The sequence below is a fragment of the Rhinatrema bivittatum genome, chromosome 6 (assembly GCF_901001135.1).
Source record: "Rhinatrema bivittatum chromosome 6, aRhiBiv1.1, whole genome shotgun sequence".
NCBI classification, from domain to species: Eukaryota; Metazoa; Chordata; class Amphibia; order Gymnophiona; family Rhinatrematidae; genus Rhinatrema; species Rhinatrema bivittatum.
In genome coordinates, this window is record NC_042620.1 from 107,706,669 (window position 1) to 107,732,876 (window position 26,208).

The 26,208-nt window shown below is 45.6% G+C and overlaps 1 protein-coding gene across 8 annotated transcripts in view; it reads left to right on the forward strand.

Moving 5' to 3' along the window:
* UBR3 (ubiquitin protein ligase E3 component n-recognin 3) overlaps positions 1-26,208 on the forward strand; it is a 672,099-nt gene that overhangs the window by 141,311 nt on the left and 504,580 nt on the right. For all 8 annotated transcript variants that reach the window (XM_029605729.1, XM_029605732.1, XM_029605733.1 and 5 more), the window contains exon 9: positions 24,205-24,384. In XM_029605729.1, coding sequence (XP_029461589.1) covers positions 24,205-24,384 — 180 coding nt within the window. The remainder of the gene's footprint in view (positions 1-24,204; positions 24,385-26,208) is intronic.

The following is a 26,208-nucleotide window of genomic DNA, read 5'->3' on the forward strand; positions in this document are numbered from 1 at the left end:
TGAAGCGGAGAGCTCTGCTGGATGTGTGAAGTATGTGTGAAGTATGGTGATATTGCTGAAGATATTTTGTTTTGTGCAGTTATTACCATTTAGGTGGTCCAGAGCTGATTTCTAGGTATTGGATATCATATGTAGTCAATTTTTATGGAAGGGGGAAAAAAAGGCTAGATTACTTCTGGCTAAATTGAGGCAGTGTAAGGGATCTGGGATTTCTGAATTTTCGCTACGTCAACTTAGCCAGCAATATGGGAGTTTTAGGAGATTGGTTATTAGGTAATAGTGATTATGTAAATTTTCTTATAGAAGAAAAATAGCTACACTCTTTATGATTTGAAATTTTTGATACATGCACAAAGGGAGAAGATTGTCAGATCTGTTGGGCCGGGATTTATTTATTATTTTTATATACCGACCTTCGATCTGAGATATCACATCGGTGTACAGTAGGTATTTCCCTATCCCCAGAGGGCTTACAATCTAAGTTTTGTACCTGAGGCATTGGAGGGTAAAGTGACTTGCCCAAGGTCACACGGAGCAACAGTGGGACTCGAACCCTGGTCTCCTGGTTCATAGCCCACTGCTCTAACCACTAGGCTATTCCTCCTCCCCTCTCTTGCGTACTATGAGGGATACGTGGGAGACAGGTTCCTTTTTATTCCCTTAATTGGCAACCCTAGTTTTCCTTCTGGTATGACTGGTCGCTTCTCTTGAAAAGGAGTGGAGGATTCTGCGACTCTTGTGGATGGGGTTCTTAACAAGGAGACATTACAAATACATACTTTCGATTACGCACAACAGACACTAAGGTTTCAAACACACAATTTCTTTTTTTATTTACAAATTCATAGTTGTATTACATCACAGCTGGTATCTCCTGCTTTTAATCTTATATATGAATGCGTTATCTGCTTTATACAAATTTCTCATTTATATGATCATATGATAGGTTTGCTAGTGGCGGTTTGGCAAAATGATGTACAATTGAAATAGATGGCAGTAATTCGGGGACTTGCCTATTATAAGTGTACATAGAACGTGCTGTAACGTGAATTGCAATTTCGTATTTTACACTATTTTCATCTGTTCATGCAAGGCGAATGAATATACCGTATTTTCCGGCGTATAAGACGACTTTTTAACCCAAGAAAATCTTCTCAAAAGTCGGGGGTCGTCTTATACGCCGGGCACACCTGCTCTCTGACCAGTTTCTCTCAATCACACACACATGCTCTCAATCAAATGCATTCTCGCACTTACACACAGGCTGGCTGCTTCTCTCTCTCTCTCTCTCTCACTTCCACCCCCACCCCCGAGCACAAATAGTAGCTGCATCACCTCCTCCTCCAGCCCCTGCAGGCCAAGAAAGAAGAAACCCATCGGCCGCGGGAGGCTCATGCTGCTGTCTCCTTTCCCGATTACCAGCTCCTTCGACTGCTCGGGGCCGATGCTGCTATCTTTTCATGCGGCACGGCTTTCTCCTTCCCGCGCACCGCACTGCCGTTGCCGCTGGGCTAAAAGCACGTTCAAGCCCAGCGGGAACGGCAGCGGTGCAAAAAAAAAAAAAAAGCTGTGGCATCCGCGGCTGGCCTTGTCTTCTTCCCGCCCCCCCCCCCCCTTTGAACCGGAACAGGAAGTGATGCGCGGGAAGAAAGAGCCGTGCCGTGTGAAAAAATAGCAGCGGCGCAGCAGCATCGGCCCCCGAGCAGTCGAAGGAGCTGGTAATCGGGAAAGGAGACAGCAGCGTGAGCCTCCCGCGGCCGATGGGTTTCTTCTTTCTTGGCCTGCGGGGGCTGGAGGAGGAAGCTGCTGCAGCTACTATTTGTGCTGGGGGGGGGGGCGTGGAAGTGTGAGAGAGAGAGAAGCAGCCACCCTGTGTGTAAGTGAGAGAGAGAGAGAAGCAGCCAGCCTGTGTGTAAGTGAGAGAGAGAGAGAGAGAAGCAGCCAGCCTGTGTGTAAGTGAGAGAGAGAGAGAAGCAGCCAGCCTGTGTGTAAGTGAGAGAGAGAGAGAGAGAAGCAGCCAGCCTGTGTGTAAGTGAGAGAGAGAGAGAAGCAGCCAGCCTGTGTGTAAGTGAGAGAGAGAGAGAGAAGCAGCCAGCCTGTGTGTAAGTGAGAGAGAGAGAGAAGCAGCCAGCCTGTGTGTAAGTGAGAGAATGCATTTGATTGAGAGCATGTGTGTGATTGAGAGAAACTGGTCAGCGAGCTCATGTGTGTGAGAGACAATGAAAGTGACTGCTCAGAGAGATGACTGATGTGTATGTGAGTGTGAGAGAGAGAAAAAGCATGGAAGTGAGAAATCTGGGTATGTGAGAAAGCATGGGAGTAAGAAGCCTGATTATGTGAGAGAGAGCATGGGAGCGGGAGGACTGGCTGTGTGTGTGTGTGTGTGTGTGTGTGTGTGTGCATGAGAGAGAGACTGGTTGATAAGGTGACGGTGTGTGTGAGAGAAAGAGACTGCTGTGTGTGAATGTGAGAGAAAGAATGTGATTCAGGGAATGAGAAGCCTGTGCACGTGGAGAGTGAGCATGGAAATGAGAGAGAGACTGGTGTGTGTGTGTGTGAGACAGAGAAAGTGATTATGAGAGTGAGAAGCCCGTATATGTACGGTAAGCAGAACACGGGAGTGGGAAGCCTGTGTGTGTGTATGGCATGAGAGAAACTGTTCAGGAAGGTGTCTGGTGTGTGTGTCAAAGACTGTTTGGGAAATGATTGGTGCGTGAGAGACAGAAACTGGTCATGGGGGCATGACTGGTATGGTGTGTGTGTGAGAGACATGGGCCCTAAGGAAGAGGAAGAGGAATAGGAGAGCTGCTGGAGGGGGTAAGGAAAGGTGGCTTTTTAAGTTTATTTTTCTTGATTGACTGCCATTTTAATTATTTAATATTATGTGATGTGTCTGCTTTTTTGAAATATTTTATTGGTGTTTGGAGAATGTTTAATAGTTTTTATGAGTTTTTAATTGTTGGATGTTATTCTGTTCATAGCTGTTTTGAAACATTTATTCTGCTTATTAGTATAGTTTTACAATTATTTATGTGTGGGGATCTATAGCTGCTTGCTAGTTCTGTTTTCCTAATAAGAGGTATATTGGTTTTTAGGGCCTGATATACGGTATTTGTAGTGTTGCCTTTTCATAGATAGGGTTGCTCCTGTTTGAGTGTAAAATTATTTTTTTTCTTAAAAATATGTATAAAAAAGGGGGGGTCGTCTTATACGCCCAGTCGTCTTATACACCGGAAAATACGGTAACTGTTTCAGATCAATGCAAGAAGTATTCTTTACCAGCTACCACACTAGTGCATTGTCTTTGGGAATGCCCTCATATGCAATTGTTTTGGGAATATATACACGCTGTCTGACTAGATGGCTTTAAAAAGTTTCTATAGGTTGTAGTTTTGCCTTGCTGCATTATGTATCACACAAACAAAGCCATGAGTAAGATCCATAAATACTTGCTCATTAAGGCCTGTTTATTGGCAAAACGGTGTATCCTCTCTCGCTGGCTAAAGCCACATCCTCCTGATTTTGAGATGTGGCATTCTCAATTGCTTGATTTGATTATTATGGAATATAGAACGGCAGACCTAAAAACTGAAAAAGCAAACAACTTCCTTGTGGCAGTAGCTCAACATGTATTTACTTATTTCATTTGTTTTAGTTCTCTTTCTTGTCTCTTATTGTTTAAACTGGATAGGTGAGATGAGGAAGTGATGAGGGGGGAGGAATTGAGGATTGGAAACATGGAATCTTTGGTGTCTAAAATGTTGCTCCTTTGTATGTTGTACATTGTTAATAAACAGTTATATAAAAAAGTTACTAGATGAAATTTTTATGGGTATCATAAGGTTTGGGGATAACTGCACAGAGTGACAGGTACTATCCTTAAGAGAAATATGGGAGTAAGCTGCATACAGTGGCAGTTTTTACCTTAAGCTTGCTAGGCAGACTGGATGGACCATTTGGTCCTTTTTTGCCATCATTTCTATGTTTCTATGTAAATCCAAAATGTGTAACAGTAAAAATATGGTTAAAGATAGCAAATATTGTCCTTCAAAGTTTTACAAAAGGAAGATATTGTTTGGTTCATAGTGATAAGTGTGTGTGTGTGTGGTTTTTTTTTTTTTTCTGCCTGATCATGAGAAAAAAGTTTGAAAAATATATTTTTGTAGACTAGTTTGTTCATACATTAGGATGAAAATTTTAAATCTGTTAGAATTGACTTGCCCCTGATGACTTGGTGCAATTTGTTAGCTGTTTGTCAACTGAATAAACTGGTAAATATGGGGTGAATCTCCTTATTCATTTGTTTGGGAGCTCTTTTTGTCATCCAGATGCCTTGTTCCAGTATCTCATGACTGATGTTGGACCTGTGTGCATGGGATGCCAAGCTTATATTACATGCTGTGTACTTAGAATGCCATCTGCTGGGCAATCTGCAAAGCAGCACCATAATAATCCTGCAGGACGATAGTGGCCTGGATTTATAATTAGGGGAAAACCTATATAAATTAGATCCAAAGTATTTTACCTAGCTTTTGGCTGGTGTAATAAAACCCACACTAAAATCAGTCAGATTTTAGCACAGGTTTTAATTAATGTGAACTGTACAAACAGAGGGCTCTATAGGATGCAGGAAGCTAATGACAAGTAAATAGACTTGTAAAAACAAAACATGCTAAACAGCTTTTTTTTTTTCTTTTTCACTCAGCCATTTTGCATGATGTTAACAGAAAATCTGTGCTAAAAAAAACACCTCAACTTTCAAAAATTAACCCAGTTCCTGAGTGGCCAAACCCCCTTTCCCTCCCATCTTCAAAATTTAACCGAGCCATGCTGGGCTGGCTGAGTGGCAGAACCCACCTTCCTTCCTTCAATATTAGCTGGGCCGAATGGGCTGACCTTCTTCCATCCACTTACCACCTTTCAAAAAAAACAAAACAAAAAAAAACAACCCAAGAGCCCTCGAATCCTCCCCCCTCCTCCAGCCTGAGGAGACTTTACCTTGTTGGGTGGAGCTGCTGCCTCACAGGCTCCTGATTGGTCCCTCCACTATTGGCTGTCAATGACAGTACAAATCCCCTTCCAAATTCGGATAGGATAGTCTCCTGAAAGGTGATTGGTTTTTTTTGCTGGCACTGAAGGGAGCAGCCTCACCTGAGAAGATAAGGTCGTCTTTGGCTGGGGTTCCCTGGAGGTGAGGGAGGATTTAGAGGCTTCCTGGCTGTTTTACTTTTTTCAAGGCAGGTAGGTGATTGGGAGGGGGTTCAGCACGCTGGGCCCAGCTGGTGGGTGGGAGTGAGGGGGGTCCACTGCTCTACCCAGCTAACTTTTTTTTGAAGGTGGGTGGGGAGGGAGGGAGGGAGTTCTGCCGCTTGACCAGCCTTACTCGCCATGGTTAATTTAGGTTGTTGGGAAGGACGACTCTATTCACTCATCTAATTTTAATGTGGGTGAGTGGGAGAGGATTTAGCCGGGCCTCCTCTTTACCACAAGAAGTTTAACTTCTTGTGGTAAATGTGAACCGGAGTGATATGTATTGTATACAGGAACTTCCGGTATATAAAAACCAAAAATAAATAAATAAATAAATAAACTTCTGTTTCTGATCAGGAGTTAAATTTCCTGTGGTAAAAATTTATGCTAGGCAGCTTCCACCCTAGCTTTTACTCTGCATGAGGCATGCTAATATACTAATTACCTTGCAATTTGCATGTATTCACTAATCGAAATGCAGGTTTTAAATCCTGCTTTGCTGTATGTTGTAATTTTTTTTCTTTTTCAGAACTAAAATCCCAGGGTTAGGTTAGCACTGAAAAGCCCATGCTGAAACAGGAGTAAAAAGCTGTGCTAGGATCAATGTGGCTTATTACATTTTCTCATTTATGAGAAAAGAAATACCATGCTGTCTCCCAGATAGAAAGGAAAGAGAGGCGACACTAATAGCACACAATGAAATGAGATTTCATGTCATCACTTTTTTCTTCTGTCTGGCACACTGCTCAATAAATATTCTTATTAACCACTTGTGCTAAGAATTAAGTCTTAATTCCAGAGATTCAATGACCTTCAGATCATGTCACATTTGCTGTTTGTAGATTGAAGTTTTACAGCTTCCATGATCATTTAGTGGAACAAAATTGCAGATTGTGAAGAATTTCTCAGATGATATTTGGCCTCAACAGATATGCTAAGACAACCCTTACTGGAGAAAAACTAACTAAAAGTGAAAACATTTTTCTGGTTGAAGGTTGTGATTTACAAAGGATGTGTGTGTATGTGTGTATCATAAAATGGAGAAAAGATCAGCAAAGAGATTATTAATTGCAGCATAGGTTAGTGAATTATAAACAAGATGGAATATAGCAAGTATAGAAACATTCCTCCTCCCCCCAGGAAAACACAAATGTAGATTCTGTAGCATAGAACTGGAAATAATTACACAGGTTATGTGTAATGTGCTGTTCTCCTAGGGCAAGCAGGATGGTAGTCCTCATATATGGGTGACATCATCAGATGGAGCCCAGCACAGAACTTTGATCTCAAAGAATCTAGAGCTTTCAGCATGTCCTACTAAGCATGTGTAGCTGTAGTCATCGCCCTCCCCCGGGCAGAGTCTCCCAGTCTCTCTTTTTTTCCGTGGAGCAGTGTGGTTGCGGAGGCCGTGTGCTCATGGTATTCAGCTTTGCTCTCTTCTCAGTTTTTGTAAGTGAGTTTTTTTTGTGGAGCTGCATCTTTTTCTTTAAGGTAGTTTTATTCTTCTATTTTTCCTTCTTGTTCCTATTGTCTGGCTGCATGATGGGCTTTCCCTTGTGCAGCCTGGCAGTCTGTTACTTAAAAAAAAAAACAAACAAAGAAAAAAACCAAAAACCAACAACAAAACAAAAAAACCTGCTCCTGCAATTTTTGTATCTGTCTTTTTGCTCTGTCTGGTTTTTTTCTCTTTCCACGGTTCTAACAGGACTGAACTATGCAGTCTGTCAGTGATCCTTGTAGGCTGCTGAGCCTGGGGACTTGCCTGAGTTGTACCTGAGCTGGAGTTCCATGGCAGTTTACCGATTGATCGGCATCAATGGATTCAGACGGTGGAAGGATCAAGGACCATGCTGTTCCTGTTGGGGGAGAGAGCTCATCCTCCCCACATCTTAAGGATCTAGCCTCCACAGGCGGGAGTCCTGGATGACATTGCCTCCCCTCCTGCTTGCCAGCCATGGCGGTGCAGCCTCCCTGGGAAAGAGGGTGAATGGAGCCTAGGCTAGCAGCTTGCTGCTGCACCTTGGTGCCATTCCCATGTATGGCTGCCTGTGCACAGCTGTGACTAGTGCACAGTTTGTCCGATGCATCGATGTCGGGACTGCATCAGGGACCGGGCCCATCTTCTGGTACCATGGTCACTCTTGACGCTGTGGAGGTCCAGGGTCACCCTCGTTGCCATTGAGGTGTGTGACTGCCCACAATGCCGTAGTGGCCTGTGCTGTCTGCATCGGTGGAATTGGAATTTTGCTGCACCAGCTTGGCCATGGAGGGGATGGAGTACAGCACAAGTCTATGTCCGTGGTGCCCTTGGCGCAGTGCCCTCAATGCACTCTGACATGTTGCCCTCTGCCATAGTGCCCTTGCTGCACTTGCCACGGTGCCCTCGATGCCTGCGCTATACTCTGTGGTGATCAGGGTACCATCGATGCCTCTGTGCCCTCAATGCCATCAATGTCCTTGATTCATCAAGGTGCATGCATGGCCACCCTCAGGGCTGTCAAAGTCGAAGCAGTGGCAAGCCCTCGATCCTGTCTAGGTGTGTAGCATCAATGCTGTGGCAGACCTCATGCTCTTAGGGTGCGTATTCTTGATGCCGCGGCCCCCACTAGGTCGTCGAGATACGTAGCCTCGGTACCAGGATGACCTTGGTGCCATCGCAATGTCCTGCCCCAATACCATTGAAGCCCTCGAGGCCATTGAAGTGTGGGGCCACTATAGAGGCCTTTGGACCACCAGCCAGGCACCTGGTTTGCCATTGAGTGCCCTTGTCACCCCTGTGGTCATTGACCGCTGGGGCTCTCTGAAGCCCCCGTGTGACACTGCAGCCCTTTGGGTGGCAAGGGTTTTTGGTCTCTTATGGATTGAGCGCGGGGGTAGCCATCTACTTGAGGCACTGTGGTGCGCTGGTGCATCTGTACCCAGTGGACCGGTGCCCTCAAGGCTCCTGGGTGGTGTCCACTATGGAGCACTGAAAAGCTCAGAGCTGTCCCTTCAGCCAGTGATCCTAGCATTTGAGGTCCTGCCAGGTTGCACACACCATCAGTGTTAATGGGCACCAGCGAGGCTCTCGTCAGCTGTATTGCTTGCGAGGCCATTGAGCTTGCAGCTTCGACACCCCCAGATGAGTGTAAGCCGAGGAGAATTGCCATTGGCACTGGCGGTCATCGGTTCTTTTTGGCATCTGTGACCTGTGGGTGGGCTGCATGGCCTCTCCCTGTAGACCGCCATGCTTTCCTTGGTCCATACCTTCGGACTGAGTCCCTGTCGGGGCCCCCGGGTGGTCAACATCTGTGGGCAACTGTGGCACTGGGGATGGCGCTATTTACCTTCGAACTGATTATAGTTTGGTTTAGCGCAGTCAAGACCTTGGGTGCAGAGTCATTGGGTGCCCGGTGGTGGCTTTGCATTGGTGAGCGCAAAAGCGCTGTGGGCCCTATGGGCACCATCCCAGCTTTGGGAACCAGTGGCTGCAGTCTGAGATCACAGGACATGTCCGCAGTTTTCCGTAAGCACCTGCAATCACCGGGGACTTCGCTGCTGTCGTTCCCTCTGGGAGACGCAGGTGAGCCGGTTCTGATGCAATTTCCGAGTGCCTGCCTCTCAAAGCATTATCAGGTACTGGAGGGGGTGATGCCATAGACTGCCACACTCCACCATGCCTTACCAGAGCACCAGTGGTGCTGGGGACACAGTTGTCGCACTGTTCTCTCCACTCTGCTGGAGTTATAGTGATGTTTTCGCACTGCTTGCGTGGTTGGGAAAGATAAGGCTTCTGTTCCAAGTGCCTTGGACACTGGCAGGCAGCATTCTCCCTGTCTGGGCAGTCCTTATCCATTCTAGGGTTGGTCATCTTTCGTCAGGGTCTCAGCCTCCATATCAGTCCACACTGCATAGTGCTGAGGAGCACTGGCAGGGAGGTGACATTACACATTCTGTACTTGGTCGTGGGGTGGCTTATAGCCATTGTCTCTGGCATGTGGTTTTCAGTCCTTGCTGGGGCGTGGGATTTTTCTCATAAGCACAGCCCTTAGGATCATAGGTGGGCCACCATCCTTGGACAGGTTACTACTGCATGAGTTCTACCCAGTGTGCTTTTGCAGTGGAGGGCTTCTAGTTGCGGTCTGCTGCCTGGGTGAGTGTTTGTGTGTGTGTGTGTGTGTGTGTGTGTGTGTGTGTGTGTGTGTGTGTGTGTGTGGGGTGGGGGGGGGGGGGGCAGTCAAAACAGGCTGTGTTCCGCAGCCACAGGACTAACCTAGGACTTCATCCCTGGTCAGATCTTGAGGAGAAGGAGAGGGGTTATTTTATTTATTTTATTTATTTATTTAAAAACTCTTCTATACCGTTGTTAAGTTGGAGAACCATCACAACGGTTTACATATAGGCACGATAACAATTATGAGTGGTATAGCTTACAACTTGAACATGTGCCATCATAGTACGGTAACAATAAAGTGCAATAATCTATGTTTAAGTAAATCAATCTGTTTGGTATGACAATTTATCAACGGTACAAAATTAACATTACTGTGGGTTTGTTTGGTGATTCCATCTTAATCAATTGTTTTTTTCCTTCTCTTTGTCTTTATCGAAAGCTTGTTTATAGAGCCAGGTTTTCAGGTTAGATTTAAAGATTTTCAGATTTCTCTGGAGCCTTAATTCGAGAGGCATGGTGTTCCATAGTATGGGGCCAGCCAGTGACAGTGCTCTTTCCCTAACTTGAGTGAGCCGGGCTGTTTTGACTGAGGGGACAGTTAGAAGAGCCTTATTTGCAGATCTTAGGTTTCTGTGAGGGACATGTACGCGCAGTGCTGTGTTAAGCCAGTCGGCTTTTTCCTCATGTATTAGCTTATGGATTATACATAGAACTTTGTATTGTATTCTTTGTTCGATTGGGAGCCAATGTAGTTCAGCAAGTGTTCCAGTTATGTGGTCCCTTCTTTTTTTGCCAGTTAAAATTCTTGCAGCGGAGTGGCTCGGGAGTCCTCTCCTTTCTTAGCAGAGGAATGTTTATTTTGACCTTTGCCATGTCAGACTCCCTTTCTTGTGGAACAGTCCCTAGGGTTCTGTTCTTGAAAACATTTTTGTCTGATCCGGTGCCCCAATCCTCTGAATCAGCACATCTCCTTGGAGTCCCGGCCAGGGAGCAGCAGCGACAGTCGTTGGCCCGTCTTCAGCTGGGACTCCTCTAGGGATTGATAGTGGTGATCTCCGCTATCCGAGACTAGCTGCTTGTGGTGAGTTGGTCGTTTCGGCAGCTCAGCGATCAGTGATTGTGCCTCAGTTCTCATTTGGGGTGTTGCTAGGTGTTTTGGGATTGGGAGGCCCTGATCCTGCTGCTTCCCTCTCCCCTCTCGAAGGGGAGATTCAACTGGATTCCAGGGCAACTCTTTTGGGTTTCTCTCTGGACACCCAACTGTGCACCCCTTCAAGGGGAGTCACTTGTTTCCGTTCCCAGACAAGGGATGGCACTGCTCTGACTGGCGCTGGCCCAAAGAATAGTCAAGAATAGAACACTCCCTTGGGTGCTCTAAGATGCGGCAGGTCTAGCCATGAAGGAGCCTGTCCAGGTTTCGCTTTGGTATCTGCTGGACTCTGGGCATCTTCCTTAAGGAATGCTATAATCAATCATTCTTGCCTGCAGGACTCCCCCTCTGTGGGGAGAGTTTCACTCCACCAGCTGGGTGATCGTGCCTTTCACCCTTTTGCCATATCCATGGTTGAGGGAGCCTGGGGGCTGAGTACCCTGCAACAGAGGCACTGTCCTCTGCTTGCAGTACTGTGTAAGCTATTCTTTCCCCTTTTTCAGGATTACCCTGTCTGTGATAGAGGAGTCCTGGGTCATGCAATGTTGTCCATTGCTGGGCCACATGCTCCCTTAGGAGGGAAAATATATGCATTTATGGCTGGGGTAGTGATACCTCAGCCAGGTGCTTAGTACTCTGTTCCTAGATCACCATGGGCCTTCCCTGATACCTTTCAGGTTTCCGAGCTCGTAATGAAATCATGTTCTGCCGGGGGTTGTGCATGCGACTCCCTGGTTTCCTGTCTCCTAGTGGAGCCTTCAGGATTTCTCCCCGGGGCAATCGCTCTGTTTCCACTGTTTCAAGAAGACTGAGGGTTCCATCTCAGTGGGTTACTCCCTGCTGGTTTCGGCAGTGAGTTAGGGTGGCTGAAAGGCAGTGGGAGCAGAATTGAGTGCTGCGGTGAAGGTATTCCCCTCTCCCCCCGTAGCTGGGGACCGCCTGGAACGTGACCGGTAAGCGCAGAGTCCAGGTAAGGTAGAAACCTTTACTTTTAAGTCTCCGTTCTCCAAGTCTTGAATAGCTGTACCGATCTTCCTTCTGAAGAGGTTTAAAATTGGATTGAGCAGCCCTCCTTGGGCTAGGCCCCATTGGGTGTGAGAGTCCACACACGTGGAGACCCTCCAGGGGAGGTCGTTGGTGCCATTTTCTCCCCTCTACCGACGGTACGCGTGGGACAGGCTGGAGGCCCGAGGCACCTATCTTGAGTGCGCCAGTAAGGACACACGCTTAACTGCGCGCACACCTGGATTGTGTGCACATCATACACATAACTTCTGCGCATTCGTACGCATATTTCCAAGCACGGACAAGTTTTTAAGTCCTACACGTGCACAAACAATGGCACCACCATCCAAGAAAGCCAAGGAACCCTTCCTTTGCCCAGCCTGCCACTTAAGAGCTGCGCAGCCTGAATTGGAATCCCTTCTGTGCCTACAGTGTGAGCAGACTCAGGGAGAACAGAAACAAGTCCTCCTGCAGCCAGGAGAGGGATCCGGAACCACTGATGGCACCCCGGACCTAAGCATTTCCAACTCTGCACTCCCACAGGAAGTTACCTCAGGGGCCCCCACTACAGCCCCTCCTGGGATCAACATGGACCCAGGAACCTTCTCCTGGGTAGAATTTTTTTAAAGGGCTGCAAACCTTTGTCCAGGCACAACCAGCCCCTACTACTCAAACCCTGCCGTAAGCTCAAGCCCTTCCCGGCCCCTCCCGAGTTTCGTGAGACATGCTTCTCCTAACCAAGAGCGTCCCTGATGAGGATCCAGACACCTCAGATGAGGAAACTGACTCCCTGGAAGAAGAAGAAATTCCCCCAGGGATGGAGCCATACCGGACCATGCTCCAATTCTTCCACAAGGACGAATTACCAGCCCTCGTGTCCCAGACTATGAAGACACTGGATCTTCCAGGCACGGAGCCTATATCGGAACCAAAGAACCACCCCATGTTGGTGTACCTCCGTAAGGCCTCCTACTACTTTCCTATGTTGGAGTCCATAAAGGAACTGATTGACCTGGAATGGAATGCTCCAGAGGCCAGTTTCAAAGGAGGGTGGGCCATAAAGGCCGTATACTTGCTGGAACCCACGGCTAAGGAACTCCTACGCTTCCCTAAACTGGACGCTATGATCTGTGCAGTCTCAAAATGCACTACGATCCCTGTGGAGGGAGGAGCGGCACTGAAGGACACCCAGGACAGAAGGGTGGAAGCCATCCTTAAGCAGTCCTTTGATGTATTAGCCATGACGTTACAAATTGCTTCCTGTGGTGCATTGGTGGCACGTTTCTGCTTGATCCTCTCCAGAGACGCCACCACGCCCAGACAAGAGATGGAACCTGCGGTGTCCTTCCTCACCGATGCTACTGGAGATCTTGCGCATACCTCAGCCAGGGGTGTCGCTGCCGCAGTGGCGGCCAGAAGACAATTATGGCTCCGGAATTGGTCGGCTGACGCGACTTCCAAAACGAACCTCACAAAAATGCCTTTTAAAGGATCTCTCCTGTTCAGGAACGAACTAGAGAAGTTAGCCAACAAATGGGGAGAATCCCCAGTACCCCGATTACCTGAAGACAGGAACCAAAGAACATATCACGCTCCTCTCCCAGAAGAACCAAGGGTAGAGGATCGCAGTGCTTTAAACCTTACAGGAACACACAGTCCCAAGCACCTCGCCCTTCAGGAAGGTCTCATTCCTTTGGAATAAGCACATTAAGAGAGGCGCAGGGGCAGGCTCAGGTCGTACCCTACAATGAGAAAATACAGACCCATCCAGAAGAAGAAGACATAGGGGGCAGGCTTGCCCTCTTCTACCAAAGATGGGTCGAGATAACATTGGACAAGTGGGTCCTAACCATCATTTGAGAGGGGTACTCGCTGGAATTCCAAAGCCTCCCTCCAGACAAATTTATGAGATCACCTTGCTACTCCAATGCCAAGAGACTGGCAGTGGAAACCACACTAGCAAGACTACTCAGCCTGAAGGCAATAGCTCCGGTGCCTACGCTTCAACAAAGTACTGGCCACTATTCCATCTATTTTATTGTTCTCAAGAAAGAAGGAACATTTCGGCCCATCCTGGATCTCAAGGCAGTCGACAGTTATCTGAAGGTACCACACTTCCGCATGGAAACCCTATGCTCCGTTATAATGGCGGTACAACCGGGAGAATTCCTAACCTCCCTGGATCTATCCAAAGCCTACCTTCACATCCCGGTCAATCAGGACCACCAGCACTTCCTGTGCTTTGCGATACTGGGCCAGCATTATCAATTCTGAGCGTTACCCTTCGGACTAGCCACCGCTCCCAGAACCTTCACCAAAATTATGGTGGTAGTGGCGGCAGCACTGAGGAAAGGAGGAGTCCTGGTATATCCTTATTTGGATGATTGGCTGATCAGGGCAAAGTCTCCGGAGGAGAGTCTCCACGTAACCACCAGAGTCAGGAACCTTCTACAAGAACTCAGGTGGATCGTGAACACAGCCCTCCCAGTCACTAGAATACCTGGGAGTCCGGTTCGATACCAAACAGAACAAAGTCTACCTCCCCCTCCAAGGAGAAGGAAGCTGATGGGTTAATTACAAAAATTGTTGACCTCTGTTCGCCCCAAGGTATGGGACTACCTTAAAGTACTTGGCCTCATGACATCAATTCTGGAAGTTGTTCCGTGGGCAAGGGCTCTTATGCGACCGCTACAACGTTCCCTACTGTCACGATGGAACCCATCGTCCCAGAACTACTCAGTTCGCCTCCAGCTACCGACAGAGGTTCAGGATCAGCTTCAATGGTGGCTACAGGAAGAACACCTAGGCAGAGGCGTAAACCTATCCCCACCGAATTGGACCTTGCTCTCACAGATGCAAGCCTGCGAGGGTGGGGAGCCCACTGTCAGGAAATGATGCCCCAGGGTCAATGGAACAAGGAAGAGGCGGGATGGAACATAAACCGCCTGGAAACTCGAGCGGTCAGACTAGCCTGCCTATGATTCAACCAAAGACTCTGAGGTGAGTCCGTTAGTCATGTCAGACAACGCAACAACTGTTGCCTACATCAACCACCAGGGAGGAACCAAGAGTCAGCAGGTGTCTCTGGAAATAGACCCCCTCATGGAGTGGGCGGAATTAAACCTGCAAGGATTTCGGCCTCCCACATCACGGGAAATGACATCATCTCAGCGGACTACCTCAGCAGAGAGAGCGTAGACCCGGGGGAATGGTCGCTTGCGGACATGGCCTTCCAGCTGATAGTACATCGATGGGGGTCTCCCATTTATGGACCTACTGGCAACTCTTCTCAATGCCCAAGTTCCCAGGTTCTTTAGCTGCAGACAAAAACCACAATCTCAGGGAATCGACGCTCTCGTCCAGAACTGGCCAGAGGAAGACCTCCTGTACGCCTTCCCACCCTGGCCATTACTGGGCAGGATCATCCACAGGGGGCTAGTTCTACTAGTCACCCCGGATTGGCCAAGAAGACCATGGTACGTGGACATGCGAAGACTACTGGTGGGGAATCCTCTGTCTACCGCCATACAGGGTCCTTCAGCAGGGACCAATCTCCCACGAAGACTCGGCTCGATTCTCTCTTACGGTATAGCCCTTGAGAGGACTAGCCTAAAGAAGTGTGGCTACTCAAAAGCCATGATTGACACCCTGCTCCAGGCACGCAAGTTCTCCAAATCTCTGTCTTACTTACTGATCTGGAGAGTATTCGAAGCCTGGTGTGAAGACTCACTCCTCCCGAGGACAGCCAAGATTCCCAAGTTCCTGGAATTCCTACAGGATGGCATGAAGAAGGGGTTCTCTCAACTCCCTCAAGGTCCAAGTTGCAGCACTTGCGTGCTTCAGGTCCGAAGTGGACGGTATCAGACTATCAACTCATCCTGATGTGTCTCATTACCTGAAAGGAGTTAAACATCTCCGACCACCCCTGAAATGGCCAGTGCCCTTATGGAACCTCAACATAGTACTTGACTTCCTAGCAGAGAATTCCTTCAGACCAACATGCGACCTGTCTCTGTCTCCTGACCTTAAAGACAGCATTTTTGGTCGCAATTTGCTCAGCTCGGCGCATTTCCAAACTTAAAGCACTATCCTGTCGGGAACTGTTCCTCAGGTTCACCCCGGGCACCATACAGCTGCATACGGTACCATCCTTCCTACCAAAAGTGGTTTCCCAGTTCCATATGAACCAAACCATATCCTTGCCATCTCCAGATGAGCACAAGGATTCGGAAGACTCACGCCACCGTTGCCCATCTGAATGTCATCAGAATCCTAGTCCGATACCTCGAAAGCTCGGAACCTCTGCGCAAAACAGATCACCTGTTCGTTCTTCACAGTGGGAAGAAACAAGGGGAAGCGGCATCGCGGGTGACCATAGCCTGCTGCATCAAAGAAGTAATCAAGGCAGCCTACATAGAGGTAGGAAAACCACTACCTCTACAGGTCAAGGTGCATTCTACAAGGGCCCAGGCAGTCTCCTTGGCTGAAACCAAGCTGCTTTCGCCAGCCAAGATCTGTCGGGCGGCGACATGGTCCTCCCTATACACCTTCTCCAGGGTCTATCGCCTGGATGTTCAGGCCAGGGAGGATACAGCTTTCGCAAGGGCAGTACTAAGTGGGCCACGGCCAGCCTCCCTCCCTGTAGGGGAGTGGCTTTTGTACATCCCATTGGTCCTGAGTCCATTTGGCAACATGCTGGGAAATTGAGAAATTACTTACCTGATAATTTCATTTTCCTTAATGTAGACAGATGGACTCAGCATCCTGCCCATGACTGCTCCAGAAATCAAGAAACTCAGATATCAAATCTCGAGACTGAGCAAGTACAGGTAAGCCACGGCCTACCTCTAGTTCAAGACACCCACAGTTGCCCAGGTGTTGGCATTTATTGTTTGAGTGCTGGCAGTCTCCAGTTCCAAAATAATTTAGTTTTTCTTCATGTAGACAGATGGACTCAGGACCAATGGGTATTGTGCTGTCCTGATAGCAGATGGGATACAGAGTCAGATTTCAAAGCTGACATCAGCCTACATATACCCGTACAGTGTGCTTAGCTCTTCACCATTCAAGTGTAATCAAGTATTAAGCAACATATATCCACACTGGCTTTTCAAAGAGAATACTGAAGAGCTAAGCACGCTGTACGGGTATATGTAGGCTGATGTCAAGCTTTGAAATCTGAACTCCGTATCCCATCTGCTATCAGGAGAGCATAATACCCATTGGTCCTGAGTCCATCTGTCTACACGAAGGAAATCTAAATTATCAGGTAAGTAATTTCTCCATTTACTCTTTCGGATAATAGGACTAGGGGGAACTCCATGAAGTTAGCATGTAGCACATTTAAAACTAATCGTAGAAAATTCTTTTTCACTCAATGCACAATTAAACTCTGGAATTTGTTGCAATGGGATGTGGTTAGTGTAGTTAGTGTAACTAGTTTTAAAAAAGGTTTGGATAAGTTCTTGGAGGAGAAGTCCAATACCTGCTATTAATCAAGTTGAATTAGAAAATAGCCACTGCTATTACTAGCATCAGTAGCATGGGATATACTTAGGTTTTGGGTACTTGCCAGGTACTTGTAGCCGGGATTGGCCACTATTGGAAACAGGATGCTGGGCTTGATGGACCCTTGGTCTGACCCAGTATGGCAATTTCTTATGTGCTTATAAGGAGACACACCCCTCTCAAGTGACACATATACAAAATGCCTTTTCTGTATTACATAATGAAGAAGCTAAAGCAACGGAGATTGAAGAGACATTTGAAAAGAAAGAAGAAACCCAATGCACGCAAAAATTCCAAATTACAAACAATAACCGTCAGACCAAGCTCGTTGTGCTGGGTGATGCAATCATCAGAGGCATGAATTTGGGAACTCTTTTTGATAGGAACACTATAGTTAAAAGCTTTCCAGGATCATCAGGCAGTAGAAATGCTATTCAAATAGTCAGTGCTATCAAAGAATAAAGCAAGGACTCTGAAGTTGATATCATTCATCTGGGAACCAAAAACCTTGGTAGAAACAGCATCCAAGTGGTACAGAGAGACTTCCAGTCTCTGGCAAAGCAGATCAGTCACATGGCAAAGACTATTGCCTTTTCAGAAGTCTTACCTGTTCATGGAAAGGAGAAAGAGAGACTAAGCCTTGTACATAAATTCAATACATGGCTCAAAACTTGGTGTAAGGAGCAAAGATTTGGATATATTGGAGGCTGGGGCAATTTATGGAACAGAAAAGGACTCCTATAATTTGTTAAGGAAGGACATAGAGGACAGAAAATGAGGAGGAGTAGCTCTTTGTCAAAAACAATATCTAGGCAACTGAACTGCAAGGAATAGGAGGTAGCGAAGAAGCATTATGGGCCATTCTAAAAAAGAAAGAGGATGGTGTATCCATTTTTACTGGAGTGGTTTACAGGCCTCCGACTCAAACGGAAGAACAAAACAGACCATCAAAAGGTGGGAAGGAAATGAGATGTGTTGATTGTTGGAGATTTAATCTGTCAGATGTAGACTAGAGGATCCCTTCTGCAGAATCTAACAGAAGCAGAGAGACAGTGAATGCCCTGCAAGGAGCTCTATTCAAACAAATGATAGTGGAACCCACGAGGGAGGGAGTTATTCTCGACTTAGTGGTCACAAACGGGGCTAGTGTCTCCAATGTCTGGATGGGGGCCCACCTTAGCACCAGCTGATAGTACATCGTTGGGGGTCTCCCATTTATGGACCTACTGGCAACTCTTCTCAATGCCCAAGTTCCCAGGTTCTTTAGCCTCTGTTAGATTCTGCAGAAGGGACTAGCCTGCCTATGATTCAACCAAAGACTCTGAGGTGAGTCCATTAGTCATGTCAGACAACGCGACAACTGTTGCCTACATCAACCACCAGGGAGGAACCAAGAGTCAGCAGGTGTCTCTGGAAATAGACCCCCTCATGGAGTGGGCGGAATTAAACCTGCAAGGATTTTGGCCTCCCACATCACGGTATGGTTTGGTATTGCAAACAGGATACGGAAAAGTCACACGAAAACCCGAGCACATATACTTAGAGGGCATTTTTCATGTGCAGTTAGTCAGGTTGACTATGCTGGGGTTTGTCCATGTAAACTTATGTTTTCATTTTCATATGATTTTTATGTATTTTGTGATTTTGTTTTTTTATGTTTGGATTTTAGCTCCTGAAGCAGCCTTGTGCAAAACTCGGCCAGAGTTGGGCTCTTTTTTTTATCAAGAGATGTGTTTGTTAATATTTACCTTCTGGCTTTGATGGGCCACCTTCCGGTCTGTTTCGTGGGACCCTCCCTTCTTTGGATCATGTAAACTTAAGTACATTGGGCAAACCAAGCGTAGTATTAGAATATGGATACGTGAACATTTTGAGCTGCATTTGGACTCGGAAAATAAGGGCTGCGTTGGTAGAACATTGGATGTCTACACAACATCGAGGATGTTAAATTTTTTGTCATATGTCAGAATAACTCTAGAAGGGGTAGTGATATATCTCGCCAGTTGAGTGCTATGCGCATACATGGCATCTCCAGCCCTATGAGTGAGAAACGCGCATAATCTTGCATCTGTTTAAAATGCAAGTATTAATATATGATTTATTTGCTTTATTTTTTTGGTTTGTTTGGTACAGGAATTGTTTGATAATTTAGCAGACATTTCCATTTTGCAGGTTGAAAGATTTGGAAATGTTTCGTTTTCAGCCATGTTGGAGCTTTTCTTGAATAACGGGTAGGTTTTTGTCTTTATCATGTTGGCGGTTAGCACACTATGGATTGTCATAAACATTTTTTATAAATCATCTGTTTAATTCCAGATCTTCAGATCTTGAAGTTGGTATAATAGGTTATTGAGTGCTCCCCTATGCTAGTTGGAAATATTGGAGTACACTGTAACTTTGTATTGTGTATGGAGGACAGCTGAATAATTGCATGAGTAATAACTGCTCCATTCTTCAAATTGACTGAGTTTGGTTTTGTGGTGAATAATATATGCAGATTTTTGATACATATTCATTTTTTGAGTATTCTTTTTTTTGATACATAATGTTTTTTAAATTATGTATCTTTTTTGATTTTGCAGCTAATTGCATTTATCGTTATGAAGAGGTTCTAGTGAATAGTATCTATGCTGTGAGTAGCGTTGGTAATTGAAAGGACGCATACCCGTTTGAGTCTCTTTGGGAGCTTGATTAATCGCAGCGACAGCTTTGAACAGTGCAAGGAATGTTCACGAAACTATTGGGCCCATGGTCGGAGATATGTGATTAACTAAGGGGATATTTTATTATTAGGGAAACTATTAAGTTCAATGAGGAATAACAGTGTTTATATGAGTGCTATAGGGGTATATTATTGTAAAACTTCATGAAATATACTGGTATAGATTTGCATATTTTAATTTGAGGTGTAGGTATGAATGGTATCAATGCTTGTATGTGGTATAGAGTGTAATTTTCTATTGTTTTGAAAAAAATTTGAATAAATTTGATATATGGTTATTTAAAGTGTGCATGTATTTCTAATGTAAATGTTATAATTATGTACAATTTGTAATTTGATTGAAATTGAAAATTCCTTTTGTATATGTTTGATATTTGGGTTAGGAATTAGTATATACCTCAGTTTGGAAGGGAGGCAAAACCCAGGAGTCTGGATGTATCTGTGGTACTACAGAAACAAAAATTAGTAGATAAGAACCTATATTCCTTTTCCCTCTGTGCTGCCTGTCACATTTGGGCATCTTAGCTTGACGTGCCCTCTAATTTGTGCCAGTGCTGCTGAGAGGCTCAGGGAGAACTATCTTCCTTTGATTTTACTAAGCCTGGTTCTTCCCAGCCTGACGACGGCCTGGGTAAAGACATCTCAGGAGGGGAGCGCCTGACCTTGGAACTCCCTTACCTCGTTCGTCAGCAGGGGACAGTAGCTCAGTGGTCACAGCACAGATGCTGCCTTTTCTTGGGTAGCATTTTTCAAAGATTGCAATCCTTTCTTCAGGCTCAGTCATCCACCCTGTCCAGTCAGGTCAGAGTCACAGGTGGTGACCTCTCACTCACCTGGTGCTACTGTTAAGCACCAGAATACACCTAGATTAGCAGCAGGTCCTCCCGATAGGAATCCGGATGGCACTAATGATGAGGCTGATCCTGTCTCTCTGGAGGATGGGGAATTTCCTCCGGGACTGGAACAGTTGCAGCTCTTTCATAGAGATGAGTTATCAGCTCTGATTTTCCAGATGCTGAAGATGCTGGGAGTATCAGGGGAAGATTCCATGTCTGAGCCAAAGAAAAATCCCATTTTGGTTTATTTGCATAAAGCCTCTTGTTTTTTCCCTGTTATGAAGGCCATTTAAGAATTAATTAATCTTGAATGGGATGTCCTGGGGGCTAATTTCAAAGGGGGTCTGGCCTTGGAAGGCCTGTACCCACTGGATCCAGTGGTGAGAGAGGGTTATTGTTTTCCAAAAGTGGATGCGCTTCTCTGTGCTGTGTCCAAGCGTATGACTATCCCCGTGGAGGGAGGAGCTGCTTCGAAGGATGTGCATGCTGGAGGACAAGCTACTGTATGCCTTTCCCCAGTGGCCCATGTTTGGCAGAATGGTTTGGAGGATCAAGGGGCACAGAGGGATGGTGCTTTTGGTGGCACCAGATTGGCCCAGGAGACTATAGTATTCAGATCTGCATTGGTTCTTGGTAGATTCCATCCTCTGGTTTCTGATGCACAGGAATCTGTTGTGGCAGTGACCTGTGCTTCATGAAGATCCGACTCTGTTTTGTCTTATGGTATGGCGATTGAGAGGGCGCGTCTGCTGAAGCATGGATATTCTTCTGCGGTGATTGTCACCTTGCTTTGAGCAAGAAAGTTCTCCACTTCCTTAGCTTATGTACGGTTTTGGCAAGTGTTTGAGGGTTGGTGTGAGGATCGATGTGTTCTTCCTCGTTTGGTTAAGATCCTGCTCATTTTGGAATTTTTGCAGGATGGATTGAATAAAGGGTTGGCTCTTAATTCCTTAAAGGTGCAAGTAGTGGCTCTTGCCTGTTCCAGGGGTCAGGTGAATGGTGAATCCTTATCCAGATGTAGCCCGTTTCTTGAAAGGAGTTAAACATATTCATCCTTCCTTGCGGTTACCGGTACCCTTGTGAAGTCTTAATGTGGTTTTGGATTTCTTGGCAGGCCCTGCGTTTGGACTGATACATTGCCTTTCCTTGTGCTGACCTTGAAAACTGTGTTCCTTGTGGCGATTTGTTCTTTGTGCCGATTTCCGAGCTGCAGGCCTTGTCTTGATGGGAGACATTCCTTCGGGTGACTCCAGGCGCGATACAGCTATGTACTGTTCCTTCCTTTTTGCCAAAAGTGGCCTCAGATTTTTGCTTTTATTAGTCCATTTCCCTGCCTTCTGTGGATAGGGAGACAGATGCAGAGGAATATCACCTGTTACAACCCTTGGATGTCAAGAGACATATCGTAATGTTTCTGGAGGTTTCTAAACCTTTCCGGAAGACAGACAGCCTGTTTGTCCTTCAGGGTGCACTGGCGTCACGGGCTGCGATAGGTCGTTGGAATAAGGAGAATAGTCATGGCCGCATATGTGGATGCTGAAAAGCCGTTGCCTACTCAGGTTAGGGTCATTCCAGTAGGGCTCAGGCAGTATCATGGGTGGAAGTTAGATTGTTGTCTCCAGTTGATATTTGCTGAGCTGCGACATGGTCCTCCTTACACAACTTTTCCAGGTATTATCATCTGGATGTACGGGCCCGGGAGGACACAGCTTTTGCACATGTGGTTTTGACTGGACCGCGGGCAGCCTCCCACCCTATTCGGGAGTAGCTTGGGTACATACCATTGGTCCTGAACCCATCTGTCTGGGTGCTAGGAAATGAGAAATTACTGCTTATCTGATAATTTCCTTTTTCTTAACCCAGACAAATGGATTCAGCTTCCTGCCCTTGGCTGCTGAATGATTGTGTTATGGACCTCCTTCGTGGCTACGTGCTCCAGGGGTTACTGGTAAGTGTCCCTAGACTAGTGTTAATGCGTTCTTTGCCTGAGTTCAGTGTTTCCTATTGGCTGAGTATTGATGTTTTGCTAGTCTGAAGAAAATATTGGCAGGCTGATGACACTGCAGAGGTATATGTACTGTGATGTCAGTTCTGCTGCGTCTCCATCTGCTGAACACTGTCTTACCCAACAGATGATCTTAAGGGGTCTAATACAAGATCTAGTGATATGTGGTTACCTATGTGATGCAGTATATGGCTGGTACATCCAAACTCTAATATCATCAGCAAAAATTGGGATATACTCTTGCTTAACCAGAACTTTGTGTACAAGCGTTCGAGATTTGCATTCACACATGGGAAACATTTAAAAGAAAAACGAAATCATTTTTGAAGGATATTACAACAGATAGAAAAGATCTAATTAAAGGGCAGTTAGTGTGGTTCATTTCACAATCTGTGCATCTACTTTTGTTGTCTGTGTAGTTATGTGCCTGTGCAATAAGATCTATGTGGGCAAAACTAAAAGGTGCCTTAGAGCAGGCATATAAGAACATTATAGTTGCCTTAAACATGATCGCACAGATGTAACACACTGTATGGAATACATCATAAATTCACTCAACTTTGCTTTTTTTTTTTTTCAATTGATACTGGCTTTTAAACATCCAAAAGGTGGTGGTTGTGAAAAAATATAAATACAGTGTGAGCAGAATATATGAATTGGGCAGTCTGAAACCAAGCATTCTTAATTCATACATTGAATGGGGACATTTTTTATAAATTGCAGACAGCTCTTTACGATAACAGGCTACTTTTCTTTTTTTAACATCTGAAGTTGTGTATTTTATATATGTTCAAAGCATACCAATTCTCCACCAATGATTGGCTTCCATGTGCCCATTTGTGATTGGACATGTTTGGTATAATACGTGCAGCTTACATGGCTGCGGCTGTCTATTGATTTTGATTGATAGATGTTTGTCGTCACTTGAAATGTTTTATATGACAAAATAAGCGCAAAGAGGTAAGTCTTCTATTTTTGTTTATAATCAAGAACATTCATTCACTGACCATTTTTCGTTCATAGATGAAGTTCAGCATTGTATATAGTGATTGATTCAAAGTTATCACTGATGCAGCCTATACAGGTGAATTGCTGACAGCGTCAGAAGAAATGAATAAAGTGGAACACTGGGCTTGATATTTTTTTTTTCAAGTTTTTTTTTTTTTTTGTGCATTGCCAAATAGTGTTATGTTTTAAGCATTATCTTGATTTGAATATTGTCCCAGTAACTGAAAAAATATTAGTCACGTTTGATGATAGGATGGTCCCTCCATGAAAATGGAGGATTTTTTGTTTTTTTTTAACTCATGGTGCATTTTAAACCATTTTTAAGGCATCTATGGCTGGAAATTTGGCATCTTAAATTTTTCCTCTAATATAAATTTTTTTTGCATTTAATTAATTCTTAGGTGTTATACATTTGTGCACCTAGGGGTTTATTTTTTTGTTTACAACCTAATTGAAACCATCATATCCCATTATTTTGTATGATCATTCAATAGTAACATTGTGTAAATGAGTTTCAAATTGATGCTGCAACACCAAAATCTGTATTTGCTTCATTTTCTGACCTAGATGAAGAAAACAGTTTACATGTCGTAGTAAACTGTGGAGAAGCACTGTTAAAGAACAACACCTACTGGCCACTTGTTAGTGATTTCATTAATATTCTCTCACACCAAAGCGTAGCTAAGAAGTTCTTGGAGGATCATAGCCTGCTGGTGACCTGGATGAACTTCGTATCCTTTTTTCAGGGTATGTCTTTTGTGGTTTGTTTTCTTATTCATTTTGGAGGGCATTCATTTCTGTTACTGTGTATTCTCCTCTCTCTCCCTCCCTCCCCCCCCCCCCTTTTTCTGGTTTTCGTAAGCAAGTTACCAAACAGCTGTTTGTGTGATTGAAGAAATGGGGCCAGTAATGGTGCTTGCAAAATTGGAAGGTCAATGTGGAAGTTTATTTTCTGGGTCCACTGGAGCAGAATGTTCTGAATAAGAGGGTGGTGTTCGCGCGTGTGTGTGTGTGTTTGTTTGTTTTCATTATTGTCCAGCGTAGATCTCATTGGTTAGTTCATAGGAATTGCTATTTCACCACCTCTGTTCTAGAATAGTCTGTATATTACTTCTGCTTCCCTCCATAGGAATAGCATAATCTCCTTCTCATGAGATATCTGAAACTTTCCATTAGCTTGTGTAACTTTTTTGGAGGATGGCATAAAATCTTTATAGAACAGGAAGAGCCAAGAAGTAGGTTTCCCACTTAACTAGATGTTGAGCTCAATGAGTCTGCACAGATGTGAGGATTAAGGATTAAGGTGAGCATGTGTGAGGTGCACAGATGTGAGGATTAAGGTGAAGCATGTTTCTTTGCTTTGGCCGATGTCAGTGTTTGGTAAATGTGTGTTTTCCCGTCGATAGCATGGCTGAACCAGCCATGCTGTCTCGGGCTGTCCATTCAGGCCCGGGAGGCGGAGCTTCTCAAAGCTCTTACAAAGAGCTTAGCTCTGTGCAGCTGTGCGTGAGTTCCCGCGCTGGAAAAGCAGATTTTCCTCAGTCTGTTTTTTCCGCCCGCGGGAACGCATGCAGAGCTTCGGATCTCCTCATCGATCAACTTCAACTAGTACAAAAAACAGATCTAATATGGAAAAATGCGAAGGACATAGAAAGCCCAGGCCATCGCGGTTTAAGCCATGTGCCTGCGGCAAAATTATGTCGATTACGGACAGACATGCAGCCTATTATGTGTGTCTGGGCCCAGACCACAAACAGAAATCCTGTAAACATTGCAGGAGAATGTCGCCCTGGGCACAACGCCAAAGGGCGGAGAAAATAGAGCATTTAAAATTGGCTAGGGGCTCCTATGCCCCCCCTTCCGAATCACATTCCACTGGGACCGGCAAAGCATCAAATGGTGAGAAAGAAGAGAGCAGCTTCAATGGGCCCTACCTCCTCCGGCTTGAGTGAGGCTAAAAGCCACAAAGAACGCTCTCATAAGACTGGTCCTTCTGGTACCGGGGCACCCTCACAGATATCAAGAGTTCCACTGCATGCGTTGAGTTCGGCGCACTTATCGATGCTGATGCACCATGTGGCTCCGGCACAACCTTCGACGTCCGGGCACTCGCCGGCGCATCAACTGATGCCGGCGCAACCACTTAAAAGGGCTCACAGCTCGACACGAGAGTATCCATCGAAGCATCTCTTGATGCATAGAACCCCAAAATCGACACATCCAGCAACAAAAGCGCATAAATGACCGATGAGTACTAAGGAACCATTAGGGTCAAGACAAGAGGTCACAGAGAGGGGACTCAGTCATCAAGAATTCATTTAACTGAAGATATTCTAGCATCAAAACATTCTCACAAGAGAAAACGTTTGGTACATATCTCAGGAGCATCGTCACCAGGCTATCACCCGTCGCATCCAGACCTACAAGACTTCTCACCTCTACTGTCGACATCCAGTTGCAATAAGGGAGCTGGGTCGCATATGGCTTCTGAGGATGATTTGGTACACATTTCCTCCCATTCATCCCATTCTTCGTCTTCCTCCCTGGAGGTCTTCTCCGATACATCATCAG